Consider the following 23,771-nt stretch of genomic DNA (forward strand, 5'->3'; position numbering starts at 1 on the left):
GACGTAAGACACGAAATATGCTTTTTATAGATATATATAAAAAACAATTTAATGACCGTATAAAACAACAAGACAATAAAGATATTGATATATGATACTGTTACTGGTGATTATACTTACGTTCAGGACAAAGTGGATTAAAAGAGGTACTTTCATGACTGACACGGGATAACATAAAAAGGCCTGAACCATCATTTCAGAATAAAAAATGAAGTGCAGTGGTCATACACAAGACTTATATTCACCAAAGTTTTTTCATAGGATATATTATGTTTTCCCCACTTCAACATATTTTTTTATATACAAAACTTGTTGATTATTCTCCTTACTAGAACCCCCACCTCACAAAATAAACACATGTAAAGTTTAAAGGGGACAATCTCCTGCACATTTATGCCGTGCAACATTGTGAGCTCTTTAACAGAGGTGACAAAAGCATTATACCAACACTGCACATCTGCATTTTGCAATATTGGTGATTATTAAATGTGTGCGAAAGCTGTGCACACCCATGTGGAGGAAGGTGGACAGAGTGAGATGCTAAAGTGAGAACTGCTCTAGTCTGATATACCCAAAACAAGCAAAAAGAATAGCATAACTAAAAAAAATGCTTAAGATTAATGTATCCTTTGGTATGACTTGAAAGGTCATCTCTGTAACAGCCAAGAAAAATATGTGAAAGAGCTGAAAGAAGGGAAAAAAAACTAAACGATTCACAGTTGAAAGCACTGATTTGACGTCCTTACCTGCCTTTCCCCCCTTTTTGAATAAATCCGGTTGCAAAAGTCAATGCATAAAACATACAGCATGGCAATTAATTTAAAAAAAAAAAAATCACCAATGTGCTAAATGTTACATTTTTCTTGATTTTAGTATTTGTGTTTTGGTCTTTAACGTCAAGACGGATTTGTGGTTTTTTGTAATTAAAAAAAAAAAGATTACAATTCACATTTCTTGAGCCAAAAGTTCATATTCGGCATTCTACTGCAGCCTTTTCCACCTGTGCTGTTATCTTTATATTTAAAGAGTCAGCTAAATTTATTTCACCAGAAAAACAAGACTCTTAAAGTGCGTTTTCACCACCAAACACATCAAGGCAGTCCAGGGCAAGAAAATAGTGGTTAGGGAAGACTACACATCAGTGGTTTTTCTGGTTTTTCCGTTCGCCGTCCTGCAGTTCCTCAAGGATGGTGTTTCCTGTCAGACAGTTCATGCTTTATTAACTTGGTAATCATAATATTATTGTAGGGTCTACATTACAAGATAAAGCCCCTTGAGGTGACTGTTGTTGTGATTTGGTGCTGTATAAATAAAACTGAATTGAATACAGAGAAAAAGAACACTCTTCTTGTGACACACTTAAAAGGTTCTGCTTTCGTGTCCCATCCGTTTTCATCCACCTCCAAGTCCTTCTTTTGTAAATGCTCAGCTTTCAGTTTCAGTTTCAGTTGCCTTTAAACGTTTGGACACCAGCTTCAGGTTGGTCTCGTGGAGGATCACCTGGGTCAGGTATTTTTCCCGTTTGATTTGTTCTTTAACAGCATACGGGACGTCGGGGATTATGTAGGCCAGGATGAACTTGGTAAAATAAACAATGTGCTGCGAACACACACACACAAAAAAAAAAGAAGTGAACACTTCCATTGGCATGTTCTTAAATTATCCTTTTCTGACGTGATCGGTTTCTATTTATTTAGTTTCTACTCACCTCCACAACAATTATAAAAGCCATTTTGGCAGCGATCACATGCCAGTAGAACATGTTGTATTCGTACTGTCTTTGGTGCCCGGGGGGAAACCGATAATCTCGATACCTGTAAGAGAAAAGTTTTCAGTAGTTTTCTTCAAACCCGCACTGATTTGCCATACATTTGTTTCTGTATTTCTCAGCTTTAATCTTTTTTTTATGACTGCAGAATATAATTTGTCTGTGCTTGATTATATGAGTATAAGTCAGGCCACAGCTGCTCTTCACCCTTCTCCACTCTTTGGTTCGAGCTCAACAGTTTTTCAGTCGTTTCTGGAATGTTTTGAAGCTCATTTGTGTTCACACGCTACTAAAGCCCGTCTCGTCAACCTCCAGCATTACTCGGTCCATTCCTCGACTCTGATCTGGACTCTGTCTTTGCCCTGCTGAAACCAAGCCCTGCCCCCATGCCTAATACCAAAATAGCTTTGGTCTGCATTCCTCTCTTGTCCTTAGTCTGTACTCCCTCCCTCAGCTTAGTCATTCTCCTTGCATTTTTCAAGGCTACAGATAAAACTTCTTTTCAGTAAATCTTATAACTGTGATTAAATCAGGTTGTCTTGCACATACTTGCAGGGACTGTTTGCTATTTACTTGCACTTAAACAAACACATATGCGTGTATAGGTTTCTGCATGTTCATGCATATATGATCTAACTAAGGTTAAATAAAAACTCACAGTCAACTCACTTAATTGGAACCTTTTTTTCCCCAAGTTACATACATTCAAATACGCTCACTGGCCACTTCATTAAGTACATATTTTTCAACTCCTAATTAAGGTAAATATCTTATCAGCCAATAACCTGGCAGTAACTTACTGTATTTAGGCATATACACAATATCAAAACGCCCTGCTGAAGTTCAAAGTGAACATCAGGATGGAGAAGAAAGGTAATTTAAGTGGCTTTGAGTGTAATAAGGTTTTTGGTGCCCAATGGGATGATCAGAAACTGCTGATCTGCTGGGATTTCCCCACACATCCATTTCTAGCTAGTTTAGAAGATGGTGTGAAGAAAATAAAATATCCAGTGAGCTGGAGGTCTCTGGGGAAAAAACACCTTTGATGTCAGAGGTGACGAGTCAGACTGCTTTAGAGTGCACAAACTCACGAGACTGGAAAAACATTTCCTGGTCTGATGAGTCTCCATTTGGAGGGTACGATTAGAACTGAGCGTAAACAACATGAAGGTATTGCTCCATCCTGCCTTTAAATCAGTTTAGGGTGCTGGTGGTGTAATGATGTGGGAAATATCTTTTTGGGACACTGAGCATCATTTAAATGTTACATCTTACCCAAATATTGTTGCTGTGGTCTTTTCTCATCATAACTAACCATGTCACAAAGCTCAAGCAATCTCAAGCCTAAAAATGACAATACATTCACTGTACTTAAATGGCCTCCACAGTTACCAGATCTAAATCCTATAATGCACCTTCATAGTGGAGTTGATCAAATCTGCTGTGTGATGTTCTTATGTCCAAATGGACTAACAAACAAAAGGTTTAAGCCCTTGTCCTTCCAGTCCACCTCGCACTATCTAGAAAGTGTGGAAGCTAATTTTAAATGAAAATGATGATTCAGTCTTTGTACCTGCAAGTGGTTAGGTTGGGAGGCGTGTGGATATATTCATCATCAACTGGGGGAAAATCGTTGGTACTGAATACCGACAGCGAGCTGTTGATGTAGCCCTTCATGGTGTTTTCAGTATTATTGCCGTAGGGGTACACTGAGAAAGACCAGTAGTAGACCAGCCGTGGGATCATGTCCGACGTGAAAGCAATGATCATGGCCTGTTGAAACAGACAAACATCAGGGCACAAAGTTAATGCAGAAAAAGCAGAAAACTGGTTGTAAAAGTTAAAATGTGAGACTTTTCTTTTTGCACAACATTTTCTTGTATTTTTGACAAACATATAGTCATTTTGGGCTGCAGATAATAACTGTGGTACAGTTATAGTAGTTAACTAAACTGAAGGGCTGAGATTGTAATCGCCTGTAAAATGAGTTAAAAAACTAGCGTTTGGGTGTAATTATCAGCTTACATTTGTTACCACAGCCAGGATAGTGATGCCTTGAAGAATGGGCTGCCAGGCTCCTATGTGCTGTGCCTTCTCTGGCACATCACGGCGAAACTGAGTGGTGATTTTCCAAGCATCAACCCGAATTTCTATTATATTGTTGAGCAGAGCCAGGGCCGGAGCCAGAGGGAAGGAGGCCACAAACAGGGTCACAAAGCCAAATTGGATGGCTGTAAGGAACAAGAGGTTTCCCAGTGCACCAGGTATTAATAAAATAATCAATTATTCTGTATATTCAGGTTCTGTTATCAACAACAGCAGCTGCAAATATAACAGACAAAGTGCCAATAATGTATTGCCATCTCACCCATCTCAAGGTATTCATAGAACAGTCCTAGTTTTGAGCTGGGTTGAAGCTGGTAGTCCTGCTCCCAGCGAGGAATCACTTTCTCCGATGTCACATGGACGCAGTGGCGATAAATTAAATTCTTCAACCACCTTGAAAGGATGGAAGAGATGGCGTAAAGTAACAGTAAGTAAGTATCGTTGCCTATTTATCTAGTCGATTTGAACACTGTTGTAAGCGACATATCGTGTTTACTGAGCTAAATCTTTCTGTGAAGTCACGACCTTTGAAAAGACATCCCTTTGTCTAAATTGAAAGAGATGCTCATGCAATTAGCAATTTTCTGTTCATTAGAGGTTTGGCAGCTGTCCAAATGGTTGACTTTTTAGTTCAAGCTTAAAATACGCAACAGATAAAAATGTAGTTGACGTATAGACCACATCAGCTCAAATGGACTGGATTTAATTGAAAAGTTCGTAGAATTGTTGAGGAAAAAGTGGGTCCATTCACTTTTCAAGCAAATGTATGTATACAGTAAAAGGACAGCTTTTTAAAAGATGGCTAGTTAGCGTTCAACCTCATCTCAACAAAAACAGGTCCTAGATTCCGAGTCCTTACGGTATCAAGACCTCCTGGATGTTGTTCCAGATGGCTTTTCCACCCATGATGATTGCCAGCTGAGTCGTCAGCTCAATCAAACAACCACCCGGATCACACTGCAAATCAAAGACACACATTGACAGCCATGGATATCTAGCTATTTACTTGGCTATGTAAACACTTTATGGACTAATAGTACCTCCTCATTTCTGTATTTTCCCAAAAGATAAACAGGCTTTCCTGGATGGCCAACTGCTTTCCCCTTTGCAAAGGCGATGTAGAAACATGAGGAGTAATAGTTGACAAATTGAAAGAGGAACATCTTCAGAGTCAAGCTGTTCTCATAGTCCGTCTTGGTTCGTGGAAGCTCTGTTATTGTGTCGGATATGAAAAGACTGTGGATTAGGTTATTTTCCATTGAGGAAAGACAGTACAGTTGGATGTTTAACTCACCGAAGTCTGTGATCCAGATGGCGACCCGCTCATATAGAATATTGAGGATCATGATTACAACAAAGCTAATCAGTGATGCTGTGACAGAAGTGGCCATCTGAGGTGTCACATACTCCTTTATTGGCTCAGCAATTGTCAAGTTTGTATTCCTCAGTTCACGAGAAAACGTAAAGAAGACAGCCAGGCGGTATACAGTGATGGCCACAACAGATGCCAGGATCAACATTATCTAAAGGACAAAATCAGTAAAATAAATAAATAAATAAATAAATAAATAAATAAATAAATAAATAAATAAATAAATAAATAAATAAAACAAAATTATTACAAATTCTTTCTGACAGTCAAGAGATGTGGGGAAAGACAGCTGGAATAGCAGGATGCTTGAAAACATGTGGAGTCAAAGAGGAAACTGTTCCATGTACCCTAGCTACTTTTATAGATCAATACTTCCTGCTCAATATTACATTGGTTAAAATGGACATTTTATTTTAAAGCAAAATTTGTTTTTTTGTGAACTGAAACCATAATATATAAATAATAGTATATAATTATTGTAAAAAGGAAGTAGTAAGTGAAATAGTTCCGTACATATCTTGCTGCAGCAAGAGTCCTGACAGGGACTAGAAAGAGAGAGCAGATTTCTCCTGTTTTGGCTTCCCTTCATTGGCTTCCTGTTAAATCCAGAATTGAATTCAAAATCTTGCTCCTCACATACAAGGTGTTAAATAATCAGGCCCCATCTTATCTTAATGACCTTGTAGTACCATATCACCCTATTAGAGCACTTCACTCTCACACTGCAGGCTTATTTGTTGTTCCTAGAGTATTTAAAAGTAGAATGGGAGGGAGAGCCTTCAGTTTTCAGGCCCCTCTTCTGTGGAACCAGCTTCTAGTTTGGATTCGGGAGACAGACACTATCTCTACCTTTAATATTAGGCTTAAAACTTTCCTCTTTGCTAAAGCATATAGTTGGGGCTGGACCAGGTGACCCTGAATCCTCCCTTAGTTATGCTGCAATAGACATAGGCTGCCGGGGATTCCAATGATGCATTGAGTTTTTCCTTTCCAGTCACCTTTCTCACTCACTATGTATTAACAGACCTCTCTGCATTGAATCATATCTGTTATTAATCTCTGTCTCTCTTCCACAGCATGTCTTTATCCTGTCTTCCTTCTCTCACCCCAACCGGTCGCAGCAGATGGCCCCGCCCCTCCCTGAGCCTGGTTCTGCCGGAGGTTTCTTCCTGTTAAAAGTTTTTCCTTCCCACTGTCGCCAAAGTGCTTGGTCATAGGGGGGTCATATGATTGTTGGGTTTTCTCTGAATCTATTATTGTACGATCTACTGTACAATATAAAGCGTCTTGAGGCGACTGTTGTTGTGATTTGGTGCTATATAAATAAAATTGAATTGAATTGAATATCAGAACAAAATTAATTGGCTTGTAGAACAAACTTTCACTACAATAATTAATTTTTTTCTTTGTGACTTTATTAGTGTCTCACAGCACTGTGGAAGAATTTTGGCCTGCTCTTCTTTACAACATTGCTTCATTTCATTGAGATATGTGGACATTTGCTTGTTTACAGTTCTGTTCAACTCCCACCACCGCATTTCAATGAGGTCTGGGACATTGTGACACCTTGATTCTTTGGTCCTGTGGTTGCAAAACAAGCCCAAACCATCACCCATCCACCGCCATGCTTCACAGTTGGTATGGGGTGTTTGTGTTGAGATGCTGTGTTTGGTTTTCTCCAAACAATTATCTTGTGGATAATAGCCAAACAGCTCCACTGTAGTCTCATCTTTACAAAAGGGATCGTTACAGAAATCATGTGGTTTGTTCAGATACAACTTTGCAAACCTAAGCTGTGCTGCCATGTTCTTCTTAGGAAGAAGATACTTTCTCCAGGCAACCTTCCCAAACAAGCCATACTCTTTTGTCTTTTCTTTGGCTTTTACTTTTATAGTAGTGCTCTCACTTGCTAATGAGCAGTTAATAGTGCATTTGACTAGCAGCACCTGGCTATATATTTAACCTCTTAATTCCTATAGAAACAATAAGGTTGTACATAGTTTTTCAAATACTGTTTCTTTGTTTGGCTTACTTTCTGTTAAATAAATAATAATCATTTTAAGGCCTCCTAAGGATTAGACGTTTTTCTTTCCATGCTGTTATGTAAAATAATAAAATTAAAAGAAGGGTATACCTTAAAAGGAGTTTATATATTGTTCTCACTATTCCTGTTGTGTATTTCTTCTTCTTTGTATAAAAAAAAAAGTAGACACAAAAAAGACATTTAATTCATGACTCACCCAGAAAATGACTGTTGTCATTCCTATCGACACACGGACACATCGTCCACAGGCTGTGTATGGCACCTTTTCCTTCACCTAAATAGCAGACATAAATAAAATGAAATTATGAACCTCAGCAACAATATTTGAAGAGGTGAAACTCACTGATGCATTGTAAATGGAGAAAATCAAAACTCAAGCTGAGATTAGCTGGAGAAAAAGTATGTGGGATTTACCCCTGTAATGGGGTTTTTCCTCTCATGGATACATTTGGCTTCATATTCTGGGCGAGGTGGCTCTTCCTGTTCCAGGAACTCCACAGTGTCCCACTCGTACTCCAGCTCTGCCTGGTAGCGCTTCCAGAACTCTAGGAACAAAGTCACTGCACAAAGCGAAACAAACACAGGAAACAACAAGCCAGGCAGTTATAAGTGAAGGAAGCGCAATATAAATAGGGTGTTCTATTAATAATACCAAAGATGACGCAAAAGCAAAGATAATAACAGAAGATAAAATCTGGTAGAAACTGTATCAAACTTACCCCAGACTGACATGAAAACTGCAAACACTAACGTCCCAAAGTTATCAAATATGCAAAGATTCTTAAAAAAGAGAGAAAGAGATAAAATTTCAATGGCAGCTGCAGCTGTGTCACAAAGTAAAACAGCAGCCACACATTTCACTATGCAAATCTGGCAACAGTGCTACCTACTGTGAGGTGAGCGCTGTGCTGCAAAGTATACTGAGCAACATTAAAGACAGGAAAAGATGCATTCAAATACAATAAAACAGAACTCACTTTCGAAGTGTTACAGGTGCTGTTTAATGTCCAGTATTGGCACGTGTCACACTGTGGACACATGACTATTTTTCCCCCAATATCAGGGTCGCACACTTCTTTGCTGCAGCATTTCAAAGACACAAGACAGACCATTAAAGAGCATTTTTTTAAACATTTAAAATCATTAAAGAGAAATAAATTGTTTGTAGTACCTCCAGGTGCTGGTGTCCCGGGTATAGTACCCGTAGATGAAACAGCCGATCCCAACAACAGCAGCCCAAGTGAGCATTCTCGTGTAGAAACCCAACCAGGCAAAGTAGATGCCAATCTTCTCCCCGTAGTAGTTCCTGTCAATAAAAATAATTAGAGTTATTAATAATTACTACTAATTTTTCTTGAACAAACAGAGAAGACAATTTTTTATGCACAGAAAAAAGATTTACCGTATGAGGTCCAGCGGTTGGATCTTGTAGAAGCTTTTGGGATGAGCCCATTCTTCATAGAGCAGGTATCTTTCATTGGGACACTCTGGTTCTTGGGACTTGACATTGAACCGACACTGACATGACGAGCAGTGAAGCCATTAACATAACATAGTACAGCTTGGCTAAACAAGACAATACGCAGTATGCAAAATAAAGCAGAAAATATTGTGGCTTACATCGTGGATGGGATAGGCCGCTTTGTAAACTCCACTGTCCAGCAGTTTGGTGATGCCAAACTTCTTTATGTTGCCTCGTATGTCATAGGGGGCTCGGCTCAGGATGTAATACGCCTAAAAAAAGAGAAAGAGTCAAAAAGTTATCATTCTACTATTTTATAATACATTGATTTTTTTCTTCATAGACAAAACCATCTCTGTCAATCTAAAAGGAGCTCTTGACTTTTTCAAATCAAATAAAAAACTATAAGATAATTATATAATTTCTAACAACAGATATTTGTTATTTTATTTAAATGGGTGTCTCAAGTGTTCTAGGTTTGGAATCATCACTTTGGAAAAATAAACTAATGAGGAAATTGTCCAATTGCATGCAGTTCTTTCCGTACTGCAGTTGGGGAAAAAACTGGATTCGACAGAGCACCCTGCGTCTCTGACCTCTTTGCATTTAATCATTAGTTATTGTATATCTCTGGCTCTCTTCCACAGTGTGTGTCTTTTGTCTTTTTTGCCTCCTCTAACCCCCAACCAGCAGATGACTCCTCCTGCTTGAGCCTGGAGGTTTCTTCCTGTTAAAAGGGAGTTTTTCATTCCCACTGTCGTCAAGTGCTTGCTCAAAGGAGGTCATCTGATTGTTGGGGTTTCTCTGTATTATTGTAGGGTCTTTACCTTACAATATAAAGTTCCCTGAGGCAACTGCTGTTGTGATTTGGTGCAATATAAATTCAGTTTAACCAGAGCAGATCACCTTCCTCCACCTCTACTCCAACATCCTCCTCTGTCACACAAACCCTCTGCATGTCCTTCTTCTCTATGGTCTTGCTCTTTTCCTCCTGCCTCCCAGCTCCATCTTCAACTTTGAACAATGTGTCCACTATCCCTCCAAATGCAGAAACCACCTTCCTCTCTAGTTTTGTCTCCAAACTGTTCAAACTGTTGTCTATTTGACATACTCATTTCTAATCCTGACCATTCTGGTCACTCCAATGAAAATCTGAACATCTTTAACTCTGTTACCTCCAGCTCCACCCCCTGTATTTTTGGAAGTGCCATAATCTTCAAACCATACATCATATCATCTTGTAAATCTTCCTTTTCACTCTTGCTGCTGTGCTTCTATCACAAATCACCCCTGACACTCTTCTTCACTTGCCTTGTGCACTGCCTGTTGCCTTGGATGCTTGAACCCAGGTATTTAAATCCATGTACATTTAATATCTGCACTCTTTAAACTTTAACATTTCCACCCGTCTCTTTCTCAGTCGCACATGCATTCAGTCTTGGCTCTACTGATCCCATGTATCCGGTGCATACCTCCACCTCTCCAGAGTCTCTTACGCCTGTTTCCTTACATACCACTTCAAAATAAATTGTTATGACAGCAAACCATTACTAAATCATTCACCTAGGAGCATAAAAGTTTTTGTTCTTGGTCCAAACTTGTATTTTCCAGTCCTGCTAACTTTTTCTCCACTATTTTAATGTGCGATTTGTGAAAGTATACGTAATATGTTGTACATAAGACTTAAACCACAAATTCATGGAAAAAGTTAAGTTAAGTTTTAAGATGACTATTATTTCAAATCAAGTTCCTTTAAAATGAAGGCATTTTAAGGTTGTCTGTGAACCCTGACTTTAGTGATTTTAACATGAAATCCATAAATCCATTGACATATTTATGTGTAGGGAGAGTTGCAGGCAGCCTGAACTTATGGCAGCTACATGGAACAACCTACCATCCTGCTCCTCATCGATGGAGTGAAGAAGAGATCTTTGTCCTTGATACAGAAGAGATCTTGTCGATCCTTCTCAAAGGGGGCGGTGAAGAACTCGGACTCCTTACTGATCAGTTTCTCATCGGGATAGAAGTGCTTGGTGATGCAGGAGAAAAAGCGCAACGGGGAGGGGCGGGCCGGCATGTCGTTGGGCTGTATGGGAAGCTTGATATGCAGGACCTCGGCATAGGTGCACAGCACATCCCATGGCATGTGAACTTTCAAAAACATGAGTTTTTCATCTAAAACCTGCAAACAAAGAGAGAATTCAGTTAAAGTAAGAGATACGGGGACAGAAACAGTAACCTCCAGGCAAGGACATCCACTTACAGACTGTGTGGCCTCCAACTCCATGCCCATCTTCATCAGGCTGGCCTCAAAGTATTCTCGCCGTCTCTAAAGAATAAGACAATAAAAAAATAAATATCAAATGCAAATTAATCGCTGGATACAGCAGATACTTTCATGGCCCCTTTAGTTGACTGATTTATGTATTTATTATTCAAAAAGATGTACTAAAAACTCGATATAATACTGTAATACTGCATCATCATGAATAATTTGGTATCGCTAAATTGTCACATTCAGCACCTCATGGACACTTTCAAGGAACTGTTAATGAAGCAAAGCTAAAAATAGCTTCAGTCTTTATTACTGCTAACTTTGTTAGCAGAAAGATTACTCATTGAGAAACAGGAAATACCACAATTGCATGCGATGTATATAGACAATCATAATAATTCCATTTAACCAACAGCATGTCAAAGAACCACACCTTCCCAGCAGTCAGAGCAGAATAAAGTTAAGCAACCTGTGTTTGACCAAAGTTATGCTCTGGAACAACAAAGTTAATCGAGTGACTTTTAGAGACTCTCCGCTTGCTGGATTTCTTATGAATATAATGTTTCCTCAGTTCTAACAGACTTAGGAAATTTCATTTCCTGTCATGTGCTAAACAAGGGATCAAAATAGGGAAGATATCAAGATATGCTACAGATTCCAAACAGGAAAGCTCCCAGTAAGCTGCTACAGAGCTAAAGGGATGACTAGACAAATGTTAAAGGGAGACAATAAATGCAAGGAGTAATGTAGCAAGTGGAAACAAGGGAAGTAGAACTAAACATAAAGTGCAAGTGACAAGACTATCAAAAGGAAAGAGGAAGCAACTAAACACAGAGACAATGACCCTGACATCTGAACCTGACACAGAAAGGAAAGGCTAAAAAAAACCCTCGAGACCAAACCAAACAACCTAAAGCAGAATAGTAACTGAAATCAGCATTAACGGAAACACAGAACTCAAGATATTCAGGAACGAGTCAATCAAGAATGAACAGTCAAACTAAGAAACAAACGTAACATTAACGAATAGAGAGGAAATCTCTAGTCCGCAAACTGAGTCCAAAGCCCAGGACTGTGATACTTCCAGTAACTTTATAGGCAAATCTTTTCCAAGGAACTCAGTAAAACTGGCTGATCGGCTTTTACGGACTTGGAGCTGGGTTGCAGCTGTCTACACCCACTGCCTGTATTTATTCACAGCTCTCATCTCAATCAAGTGGAAAACATGTGGCACTTCTTTTCTAACAACAACATATTCATTTCCAAGCATTATATTATATACAAACCTGACTGTAAACCTGTTGTGAAAGAGGACAAACAAGCCTGGATATGCCAGTTCATCTTTCAGTCTAATACTAATACGGTAACAGAAACCAGACCAGGAAGAGTTGGTCTTCTTTCTTTCTATTTTTCCTTCTCTTCAGTTACAAACCAACTGACTTTGTTTTGTGGCGGTTTAACATTTTTGCACCACAAAATCTAAAAACATAAATTAAAAATTACTCATGGCCAAACAGATCTGTTCTGATGATGAACTTTGAGCATCTAATTGAAAAAATGATGCTCTTCATTAGCTCTCTCAAGGAATATAGCCAGGAGCACCTCACAGTCAGAATCTAATGCTTCATATCCTGGATAAATAATATTTACAGACAGAGGGGAATAATGTGAAGCCACAGACTGACAGACTAATCCAAGTGCAAACAAAAACTCCATTTACAAATAAGAAACAGACTCTGCCATTTGTATGAGTAATAAATCAAACACTGAGAAAATTTTGGCTATATACATTCGCCTGCATGCACTCTGTGTATACGTTATGATGTTAGATTATTCTATTAGAAGAATGTTGTTATATAACTCATTAGGACACATAAAATGCAGTCAGATCTTAAAGTTAAAACGAAGGCATTCAGATAAAACCCATTGGGAATCGAACCAGAGAGTCACTGGTGAAAAGAATAGACGCTCAGAGATCAAATGTCAATACTAACACTCTAAATCTAACATCATAACTACTCTCCATGGATTCTGAATGCTGGCATAGCAGGCTGTTTGCAGTCCCCGAGCCTTTAACACCACTGATCACACCGGTCTTATATGACAGGTTGTTGAACTAGGTTGGCATCACTTTTCTTAAATGGTTTTCATTATATTCTGATAGCTAAAAATCATTAATAGCTAAATATTCTCACTAGAAGCGCTTTGGTCCAACTCTCCAACTATCTGCTACTCTCCTGGCCATCTACTTAAGAGCTTTAAAGGCATCTCATATGTTACTATGTTGACGATGACAACCTTAACATTACCATTAACAGTTGGATATCTTTAAATGTCCTCCATTGCAATTCTTTTTCACCCGGACAGCTTCTTGAAGGTCAGTAATCACACTGACATAACAGCTAGGCTTGCCCGCACTCACACGTCACCTCGATTCTTGCTTCCCTTCACCAGCTTCCAGTGAAATTTAAAATTGATTTTATCATTTTACTAATGAGATATAAAGACCCGTATATCCAGGCTCCCACATACATACCAGAAACCACCGTGTTTTACAAAGAACTATGCAAATTAAGCTTTTTATTACTATAATGTCATCTCTCTGCTATGCACTATTTACTCCACTTCGCACCGTTTGCAGTACACCCAGTACCTTTGGATTTAATGGCATGGTGCGTTTTACTAAAATGCTCAATAAGGTTAAAAGAAAAACAAGCTTACCTTGCGTCTCTGGAACACATGCCTCTTCTCATATTCCTTTTTGTCCTCATCTTCATACGCCAGGACAAAGTCAATCCTCCTAACACCATCATTGAAGAACAGGGAGTCTGGTTTGTCATTAAACCCTACCTGAGGGGAAAAACAAGGCTCACTGGGTAAATCTACAGGATGAAACTCATACTCCTCTTCCTCCATAACGTCATACTTGTTGAACATAATCACAAGTAAATGTCCAGCTTGGAGACAGTCGCAGCAGAAACAATGTTAACGCTGACCTGGACCTGCCTATTCAACGTGTAACGTAGGTCAACAAACACTGTAACGCCCTGCTCTCCTCTCCCTCCCCCTCTCTCACCACACAGTCCGACCCACTAAGTTTCAGTAAAGCTCATAATATTATGTTAGGGGTTTAATGTTACTTCATTGTCTGTTGACTCACCTCTTGTGCTTTAATTACGTTTCCTCCTCCTTTGATAGAGTGATAAGTTGGTAAAAACTCCTCTGGGTATACTGCAAAAAAAAGAAAGAAAGAAAGAAGAAGAAGATTGCATATATAAATAGGAATGCAAATGCAACAATGAACAAAGAACAGACATGCAGTTTTGGACAGAGGTTTGCATAAACTTATCATGGGCATGAATATCAGGGAATTTGGGGCTTTTAATGATTTCTTTGGCTTGTTCTTTCTCCAGAGTGGAATGATGATACAGCATTCATCTTTAAAAACAAGAGTGTGGTGCACAAGTTTGAGTTTCTTTTGGATTTTCTCACAGAGTAAAAATTATATATACAGACTCAAATATTCAGATACTCAAATTAGAGCAGGGCAATATGGCCAAAAATATTTATCACGATATACATTTGAAAATTTGCGATAACGATATAACTGACAATATAATTGACACTAGACAAAATACTTTACAACTCCACAACTTTATTAGTGGAAAAAAAACCCATCAATGTATTTTCACTTAAACAAGCAGCTGTTTTTTATGTGCATTAAAGTTATATAAAAATGTAACAGTGCAAATTCCTTGCTGTCAGTTTAACCAAAATGCATTTCCAGTGGAAATTGGCCGACATATCCTCAGCATAACCATGTATAAGATCCACAAAACTTAGAAAGAGGTTATACACACACAATATGGTAATATTATGTTGAAGCACAGTACGTATCACTCCGAGAGGCTCCTGCCTACGATAGCCGTAATGCTCCGACAATCCATCAAGCGGTGCGGCTTCGTAGCTTAGCAAAGTCGTACTAAAACGTCTGACAGATTTTCGAGCGCTGTGTACCACATAAAATCGTTTCGAGGTCAGTAAACACAACCAGAATTCATACATAAGGCACACGGGATTATAAGGGGCACTGTCGATTTTAAGAAAAAATCAAAGGATGTATTTTAAGTGTGTCGTATTTTCCAAAAAACACGGTAATAACGACGGCCCGCTAGCATGCGCTACCATAAATAGTGCTTTGTTGTGTATCTGATGGACGAAAGATAAACCAGTTCCACACCACTAAAGTTGCAGCATTTTTACAAACCAGTTCTGGTTCATCCGTTTCATTCAGTGATCCGCTTTCACTCTTCTCATTTCCCGTCGCCGGCACGCTTTTTCCTCCATGTGCATATGAAAACAAAGGCACTGCGCATGCGTGTTTTACCCATATTCTATCGCGATATTTCATTTTCTTATCATTGCCCAACATTATACCAGTATTACCGTGAATGGTATGATATGGCCCAGCCCTAACTCAAATATATAAATGCGCTTCAATCTTTTAATAACTTGGCAGAGGTTATGTGATTGTGATTGACTAGAACTGGTAAATGGACTGGTTGGGTGAATGAGGATTCACCATTCATATAAGCACTTTTAACAGTGGTTAATTGCTTTCTGTTTAACATTCACACTCCGATGGATGCATCATTGAGCAACTTGGGGTTAGTATCTTGCCCAAGGATATTTTGCACATAGACTGAAGCGCCAACCGATTAGTGGATGACATCCTCTACCTCCTGAGCTACAGCCACCCCAAAATGGTAGTTTCTCTTTGCTAGCACAGAAATAATTTGTTTTTGTCAGCAATCTTGGACCAATACTTAAAACAAAATTGAAGGAACTCTGAAAATCTAAGTGTCAGTCCTGGGTCAGTGACCCAGTGTTTTGAATTTAGTTTTTTCATTTTTGTTTTCATCGTGGTTCATGACTATTAGGGGTTTGGTTTCTGTTTTGTATTTCTAGATCTTTAGTTCTCCTGGCTTTGTGATTTCTAGTTCTTCGGTTTAATTCTGCCCTCATGTTTATTCTCTTGTTCCCCTGTCGGTCGTGTCTCATGTCATTCCTGTCCCTGTACTCCGTGTTCCCTCTGTTCAGTATCAAGTCTGTGTCTCTCTGTGCCTGTCCTGGTCCCACGTCTCCTGTCTGGTCATTTCTGTCCTTATGTTCCCTCTGTACCGTATCAGTATTATCGTAGTGTTAAGCTTGTGTCTCTGAGTCCGTGTCTGTGCGTACATGGTGTATTTCCTGTTTTATTTTGATAGTCTGTCTCCTATGCCAGGGTATCTAGTTTTGCGTTCCCTCGTCTCATTATGTCTGATTTGTCCCAGCTGTGTTTCTTCCTGTTTCCAAATCCTCACTTCCTGCTGTGTTTTCAACCCTCATTTTCCTGTAAATTTCCTCACTCTTAGTTCTGGTTTGTTTCCTCAGGTTTTCTAGTTTTAGGTTTCAGTGCCCAGTTTAGTGTCTAGTCCCGTATTGGTGATTTGAGTTTGTTTGGTGATGTTATTTCTATGAAGAATTTTCCCAGCAATAAACCTGCACTCTGAGTTTAACTCGCTAGTCTTGACACTAAGGAGGAAAACTGTCATTGTCACTAACTGTCACAACTTTGGAAAGACATTTCTAATTAATTGCAGATTCCAAGATCGTGCAAATGCTCCCTTCATTTCCCCAGATTTGAAGGATAGGTCGGGTGTATACTTCGTGGCCCAACCTATCCCAGAATTCATAGCGCGGCCCTGCTCAGTTTCCAACAATGGCGGAAGCTAGTTAGTTTTAATATTACTCTTATTATTCTTTCTGGGTCACAAAATAAACGTTTAACATATTTTCAGGCGAGAATGTAGCTGTGTGAACTTCAAATATTTGCTCAGTTTATCAAGACACCGCATATTTTCAAAAGCGCTCCGATGTTTTCGGAGGCGTTTGTTACTCACCAGCTTGATAGCTAGCCGGGGCTTAAGGCTCACTAGAGCCGGTGAGAACACCGGACTCCCGGTGTTGTGCCAAAAAGTGATTTCCAATGTTTCCGTGTGTTTTTTATGTGTAATATTGTTATGTATGTTGCTAAATAAACTTCGGTGAACAGGTATTACAAAGGGGTTATATATAAAATTAAAAATTACCTGTTTCTCAAGTATCTTTGTAACTGTGTTATTGTACTTACATTATAATCAACCACCTTCCTTTTGTCCACTTAAAATATCTTAACAAAACAATTTTTGCATTTGTTGCAATTTCAACTGTCCTCTTGGCCAGATTACTCTTAAAAGAGACATTTTTAAAGTAAACAAGAATTTTTTTTTTAACTGCATAAATAAAGGATACATAAAAGTCACTGCCAAAAACTGATTGCAGCTTCTACCTTGTTACAGGAATGGTAAATGGCCTGTATTTGTATAGTGCTTTACTTAGTCCCTAAGGACCCCAAAGCGCTTTACACTACATTCAGTCATTCACCCATTCACACACTGGTGATGGCAAGCTACATTGTAGCCACAGCCGCCCTGGGGCGCACTGACAGAGGCGAGGCTGCCGGACACTGGCGCCACCGGGCCCTCTGACCAGCACCAGTAGGCAACTGGTGAAGTGTCTTGCCCAAGGACACAACGACTGAGACTGTCGGAGCCGGGGCTCGAACCGGCAACCTTCCGATTACAAGACGAACTGCCAACTCTTGAGCCACCAAATGTTGTTTGTTGCTCAAGGTGACTTGATATAATTCATGAGGGATATATTTGAAATATGTTTCACCAACAAGTTTTTGGCAAATACCGGAAATCAGTTTTTGGCACAACATCAGCAAATCGCTTTCAAACCCACGGCCGTCTTTCGCTACTCAGGTTAAACATATATAAGTCAGTTACATAACTTAATGTTATTGTTTGGCTTTTTTCAGTATATTATTTGTTCAAAGCAGACAACTGATTATCAGAAGTGTGAGATGCTCGAGAATATACTCCGGTGTCCTGTTATATTTTAGATAGCAAGGAGCAGACGGCTGAGTTTATTAAACTCATTAAAATGTAATAAACTATCATCTTGTCTTTATTTTTAGTTAGCACATACCTTAAACACTTAAAGCTGTAAGCTAATGATAGTTATATAAGAGCAGATGCATGCTAGTGCAATAAGCTGTACGTTGTACGTCCAGTGGATGCATGATCTGATTAGTCGACTAATCGCAAAAATAATTGGTGACAAGTCGACTATGAAAATAATTGTTTGTGGCAGCCCTAGTTAGGATTTTCAGGAGAACATACAAACCAAGGCTAAACACTGCTTTGAACTGGAAACTGCTGGAACACCACAGTAGAGTCTGTTTTGCATTGCCGTTGACTGAGAGGAGGTGCAAGGTCAACTGAAATTTGCACCTGCCCACATAAACCAGATTACGCCTGGCGAAAGGTTTTATGGTCTGAAGGGGAAAAGTTGTATAGCCATGACAGCAATGACAAGAGGTGTGCTTGGAAGAGTAAAGGTGAGGCTGTCAAACCCAAGAACACTGAACACGCTCTGGGGGCTGTTATGCTGCCAGCGGTACTGGTGCATTACAAAAAGTGGATGGAACAATGAAAAAGGAGGACTAGCCCCAAATTCTTTAACTTTACCTCAAATCTGTGGCTGAATTATTGAAACAATTGGGTGTTATATGTGTGTAATTTTCACCATGTGTAACCAGTTCTTGTTTATTTTAAAGCCATTAAATATGCATGCTGTAAAATCATTCCAGCCAGATAATTCACTGAAAGCCTGAAATTATCCATGTCCAGCCAAACATCCAAATGTCCATGATTAAGTGGATGCAGACTAAGTACTGCAGAAGATGCATTACTAGCAGATTATATAGATTTTATATTCTAGCTTTTTTTCCAGAAAAGATTTGTACAGAGAATGTATGGACTGCTACTATTTCTCTTTTAGTCTTTTAGTTGCAGTTTGACCTGCATCTCATGTTTGTCCTAATACATATCTTTGTCAGCCACAACAGAGAGGATGAGTGTGTCTGTACGCCTGCTGGGGCATGCACATAAAAACAGACACGGGTGTTCATATGTCTGTGAGGAGATTTTGATTTAATTGGAGTTCCACAAGATAAAATCATGGGAGGGCGCAGCTGTGAAGGCAATGACAGATATGGACTGAAAGCACGGTTACAACGCTGTTCTTTTACAGCGTTGTCATATGGTCATATGACAACGCTGTTCTTTTACAGCGTTGTCATATGGTCATAAACCTGTTATGAAAGGGCTGATGCTCATATACAACTTTAGCAGAATAGCGCTTTATGATTTACAGTTCAGAATGGTCCTCATATATCTCTATAGCCGAACTCTCTGTCACTCCAGTGTCTGAAACAGGCCATTTTGGGTCTCGTCCCTTTAAGTTATCTTTGACCAACAGGTCGGTGGGGACAGCCATGACTAAGTGAGGGGATTCCCCTTAAAGTAGAATTAAACAAACATAAAAAACAGAATAAAAGTGTGTGCCCTAAGCTTTTGACTCATAAGGACTGGATGCACATTATCTGACCTTATTTTGTGAGACTTTTGGCCATGTTTAATGTAACTATCTCTCATACTACAGCAAAAATGTGCCAGAGAATAAGGAAAAGCATGTGTGCCCTTTAAACTAAATGTGTCTAAAATATCAGTTTAGCCCATAAACTACAGTAGGTAAATTATGCTCTCTAATAGGTGTACATATATGTTTATGCATATACTACTGATTATAACAGTTCTGTATAGTTAAGTACAGTACAGTAACTTATAGTTACACTGAGTTAAGGTCCTACAGTACAAATGGTTTAGTCACCTAAGGTAAACAAAGCAAAAGGTAAGATCCCATATATTATATTAAGAAGGTATCTACTTATAGGAGCTTATTGTTGATGGAAATATGCATCAGTAGGCTGAAAGAGCAGTTATTCTTGAACGTTTTTTCTGGCATTCCCCACTTTAGAGCCCAGAAACAGCTCACATACTCCACCCAACCACTTTTTCAGATGCTGTAGAAAACAACTGAAGTTCATTTTCAATTAAATCAGTGAACTCTTGTTTGTTTTGCCTACAAAATGACTCAACTGGAGCTTCATTCCCTATTCCATTCCAGCTTTTTATTCCCCACCAGTCTACAGCATTCTTAAGGACTACTGACCCGCTTTTCTTTAACCTTTGTTTTCCACTGAGTTATAGCTAATGCTCTAGCTCTGCAGTGCTCACTGAAGCACCACAGACTGCTTTTCACTTCCTTTAACATCACACTCTCTCGCTGATTTATTGCTTGCACAAAACGTCCTACTCACCACAATTGTTCTATGAATCCCCTGATACAAAATAGAAATTCCGCTGCTCAACATACATACTTTCCCACCACAGACTACGTCAAAACAAGAAAATACATAATAAAAATAACACTGCAGCCTCTCCCATTTGCCTCATAAATCTTTTGTCCCTTATTTAAAAAAAACAGATGACCTAAAAATCGAATATGGGAAGTCTTGCAGTGTTTCCATATAAAGTGGAAAAGAAAACTAACTGGAGACAGATGTTGTTTTCATAACACAGGCCATAGTAACATGCTTAGGGAGCGTGAGGAAGAAACACTGCTCTTAAAATCAACAATTTCTCCTTTGAAAGTCTTCAAGCAGGCTCACGGTCTGACTTCTATACTGCAGTCATCCCACAAAGTGCAGTGACATAACATACAGCCCGGGTTTTAAGCAGTTCAGACAGACACACATTCATCTGAAATCGTCAGTCTCCGAACACAAACGCTGTTACAGAACCTCTGCAACCATAACTGATTCAGAAAGTGTGAGTCATTTGAAAAGCATGCAACTGAAATCTTTTATTTTGTCAGAAACCACTAACCCAGTCGCAGGCTACTTCCTTCCTTAGAGTACATCCGACACATCAATGTACAAAAAAGAAAAAAGAAAAAAAAGGCACATGTAACAATGAGAGGAAAATGGATTATTCCTTAAAAGAAAAAAAAAACAGCTTTTGAAGCATTGTGGTGCCTAGGTATGTGACCTTAAGGCGTACATAATAATAATTTTGAATGGTAAAAATGGTAAATGGCCTGTATTTGTATAGCGCTTTACTAGTCCCTAAGGACCCCAAAGCGCTTCACACATCCAGTCACCCACCCATTCACACACTGGTGATGGCAAGCTACATTGTAGCCACAGCCACCCTGGGGCGCACTGACAGAGGCGAGGCCGAAGATGGTTTAAAAAAAAAGGTATCTTACGAAACGGCAGGAGTTGCTTTTCTGCTCGATCTCAGGGGACGTTTCACAACAGATAAGAATCGAGCACCAGCTCTATTGCAAGTCAGGACACAAATATGGCTGTATATTTTCATGAAAACCAATAAATAATTATTGGTTTTCATGAAAAGTGCTTAAACCTGATTTTCTCATCTTCGTTCGTAAAATGGGTACATCCGGTGCACCTTCAGCAACTGTGCCTGTATTGAGATCAAGCATCATGCTTACTCAAGCATAAAAAAGAAAGCTGGGTAAGAAGCCAAAGTGACTGACACCACCTCAACCACAGCCAGTGTGACCATTTTACATTTGACGTTCATTAAGACTACTTTGTTGGTGAATGCACTGACCACCACAGTCCTGTAAAATGATTGTAATGAAACGAACCCTCCATTAGACTAGAGTGCCTTTACAGTGAGATGCTCTTCATGATCTATTTTATGATCTTATCTTATGATCTATTATCTAAGACATCAGTGAACAAAGGGAGAGAGAAAAAACATGTCATCGATAGGCCTGCGTCACTTTAGATGAGACAGGTATGATATAGATTTCATAGAAACACTGCAGCAGAATCTACTCTGGGTACAGAGATGAAGACGAGCCCAGGACACATTCTGTTCAGCAGCGGAGTTATGGTTTCGGTTTGCAGATTCAGGAATGTGAAAAAACCCGAACAACAAAAGCTCGCTGAGAGGTGTTTCTGTGTGGTAGCAAGGTAGATCTAGGAATACCGAGAAACTATAGTCATTTGTAATCTTGGGTTCTTGGAGATGTCCGAAGCTGTATTGTGCACCACACCTCCACTGGTGCTCAATTGTCTCTCTGCACATGCCCATTCCTGATCAATCTGTAACACTGCACACCGTCATCTATCCTTGAGCAACACTGTATTTGCGCCATACTGGGACTACATATTATAGAGTAAAAAGTAAATATCTTAACTATACCGGAGTGCAGAATACATAAGAGAAAGGGGACTTTGTTTAAAGGAGTTACAATAGTAATAATTTCTCCACTACAGAGTAGCAAAAGATGAGTTCCCGGAGATAACGTGGCCTAAGAATATCGACAGCTGTCTCGATAAGGACCCACAGCATCACGAGGATAAAACCCAGACCGAGTCCGCGCTCCGGAATAGCATGCAGACAACTGTTGCAAAAGACCATGTTCTCTCACCAACTTCCTCTTCTATCATGCCCAGCTCTATATCCCCCAGATCCTCCATGTCGGACTCCATCTCGAGGATGTCGTGGTCGCTCATAGTCCTGCCGACAGCTCCAGTGTCATCACTTCCCAAACAAAAAGTTAAAAACAAAACAAAACTACACACCCGGAAACCAACAAGCGTGCCGATTCTCACTTTGATTTCAAGGCACAGCCTCCGCGCATTCTTGCTTCAGTTCACAGCGTTGGTTCAGTGCGCGTAAAGTTTTCATGCAGTGACTTGTACGAGTGTGAAACGGGTGGGGCTGGAGGGGGGCGGGGGAGGAGGAGGAGGAGGAGGAGGAGAGTGTTCAAATAAAAGTTGGTTATCTGACGCTGTGTAGCTTTCTTCTGGTTTGTACCCATCAACATTTTCATAATTAATAATTCTGCGCATGGACCTCAGCTCTCCAGGCCTTGACCAGATACTTGTTGATATAATTCACATTCAATTTAAGAGAAAATCTTCTATCAGTTACACAACTTTCTATAAAAAAAAGTCTCCAGTGTTGTTTTCCCCTCTAATGAAACTTTTTATTAGCAACTACAGTAAACAATGTCAGCAACTAATACAGGGACAGGGGAGTAAATATGTAATGTAATCTTTTATCATAATGCTCTGTTTCCTTTTTAAATGCTATAAACTGTTTGGAGTGACTGCATTTGGGTTTGCGGATATGATACAGCGCTGCGAAGAAGTAATTCCAGAGAATCTCAACGTGATTTAAGTCCAGATTTTGATCAGATCACTTCAAAACACTTTATTTAACCTATTTATTTAACCTATTTAACCTACATAACCCAGGTGTCTTCTGGCAAATGTGGGACAAGCCTCTGTGGTTTTATTCTTGGAACTCTTCCATGGATGCCATTCCTTCCCAGCCTCTTTCTAATTGTTGAATCATGAACTCTGACCTTAACTGAGGCGAGTGAGGCCTGCAGTTCTCTTGATGACGATTTTTGTTTTCCTTTTTTTGTCTTTAAGCCAGTTTGCCAAAAAAAAAAAAAAGAGAGAGATTGCCAATATTTATATGGGCTTTTTTTGCCCATCCCCAGTGGCTCCCTGTGGCTTTGACTAAAACAAAAACAAAAACCCCTACATATTATACTTAAAAATAAAAATAATAGTATTTACTTTACATTTTTTAAAGACATTAAGCTGCTATATGTTTTGTTTATTTATTAAAGTATCATACTTCTAATTTCTTTGCACAAATACAAGTTGGATTGAAAGTGTGCCCTTAGATTTTTAGGTGGGCT

The 23,771-nt window shown here is 39.3% G+C and overlaps 1 protein-coding gene across 1 annotated transcript; it reads right to left on the reverse strand.

Moving 5' to 3' along the window:
• Positions 1-16: 16 nt before the first annotated feature.
• On the reverse strand, positions 17-22,757 carry ano6 (anoctamin 6). Its single transcript, XM_085252586.1, has 20 exons — positions 22,485-22,757; positions 14,188-14,258; positions 13,749-13,877; positions 11,016-11,081; positions 10,647-10,934; positions 8,911-9,024; positions 8,693-8,808; positions 8,462-8,596; positions 8,268-8,370; positions 8,010-8,070; positions 7,705-7,850; positions 7,487-7,564; positions 5,169-5,397; positions 4,915-5,084; positions 4,734-4,831; positions 4,137-4,267; positions 3,794-3,999; positions 3,342-3,541; positions 1,709-1,814; positions 17-1,599 (listed from the first exon to the last, which is right to left on the reverse strand). The coding sequence occupies exons 1-20, from the start codon at positions 22,567-22,569 to the stop codon at positions 1,426-1,428; spliced, it is 2,706 nt and encodes a 901-aa protein (XP_085108712.1). The 5' UTR covers positions 22,570-22,757; the 3' UTR covers positions 17-1,425.
• Positions 22,758-23,771: the final 1,014 nt, after the last annotated feature.

The sequence above is a fragment of the Mchenga conophoros genome, linkage group LG17 (assembly GCF_057382185.1).
Source record: "Mchenga conophoros isolate Kocher_MC1m ecotype Shallow Benthic linkage group LG17, M_conophoros_male_GT1.1, whole genome shotgun sequence".
Taxonomy (NCBI): Eukaryota; Metazoa; Chordata; class Actinopteri; order Cichliformes; family Cichlidae; genus Mchenga; species Mchenga conophoros.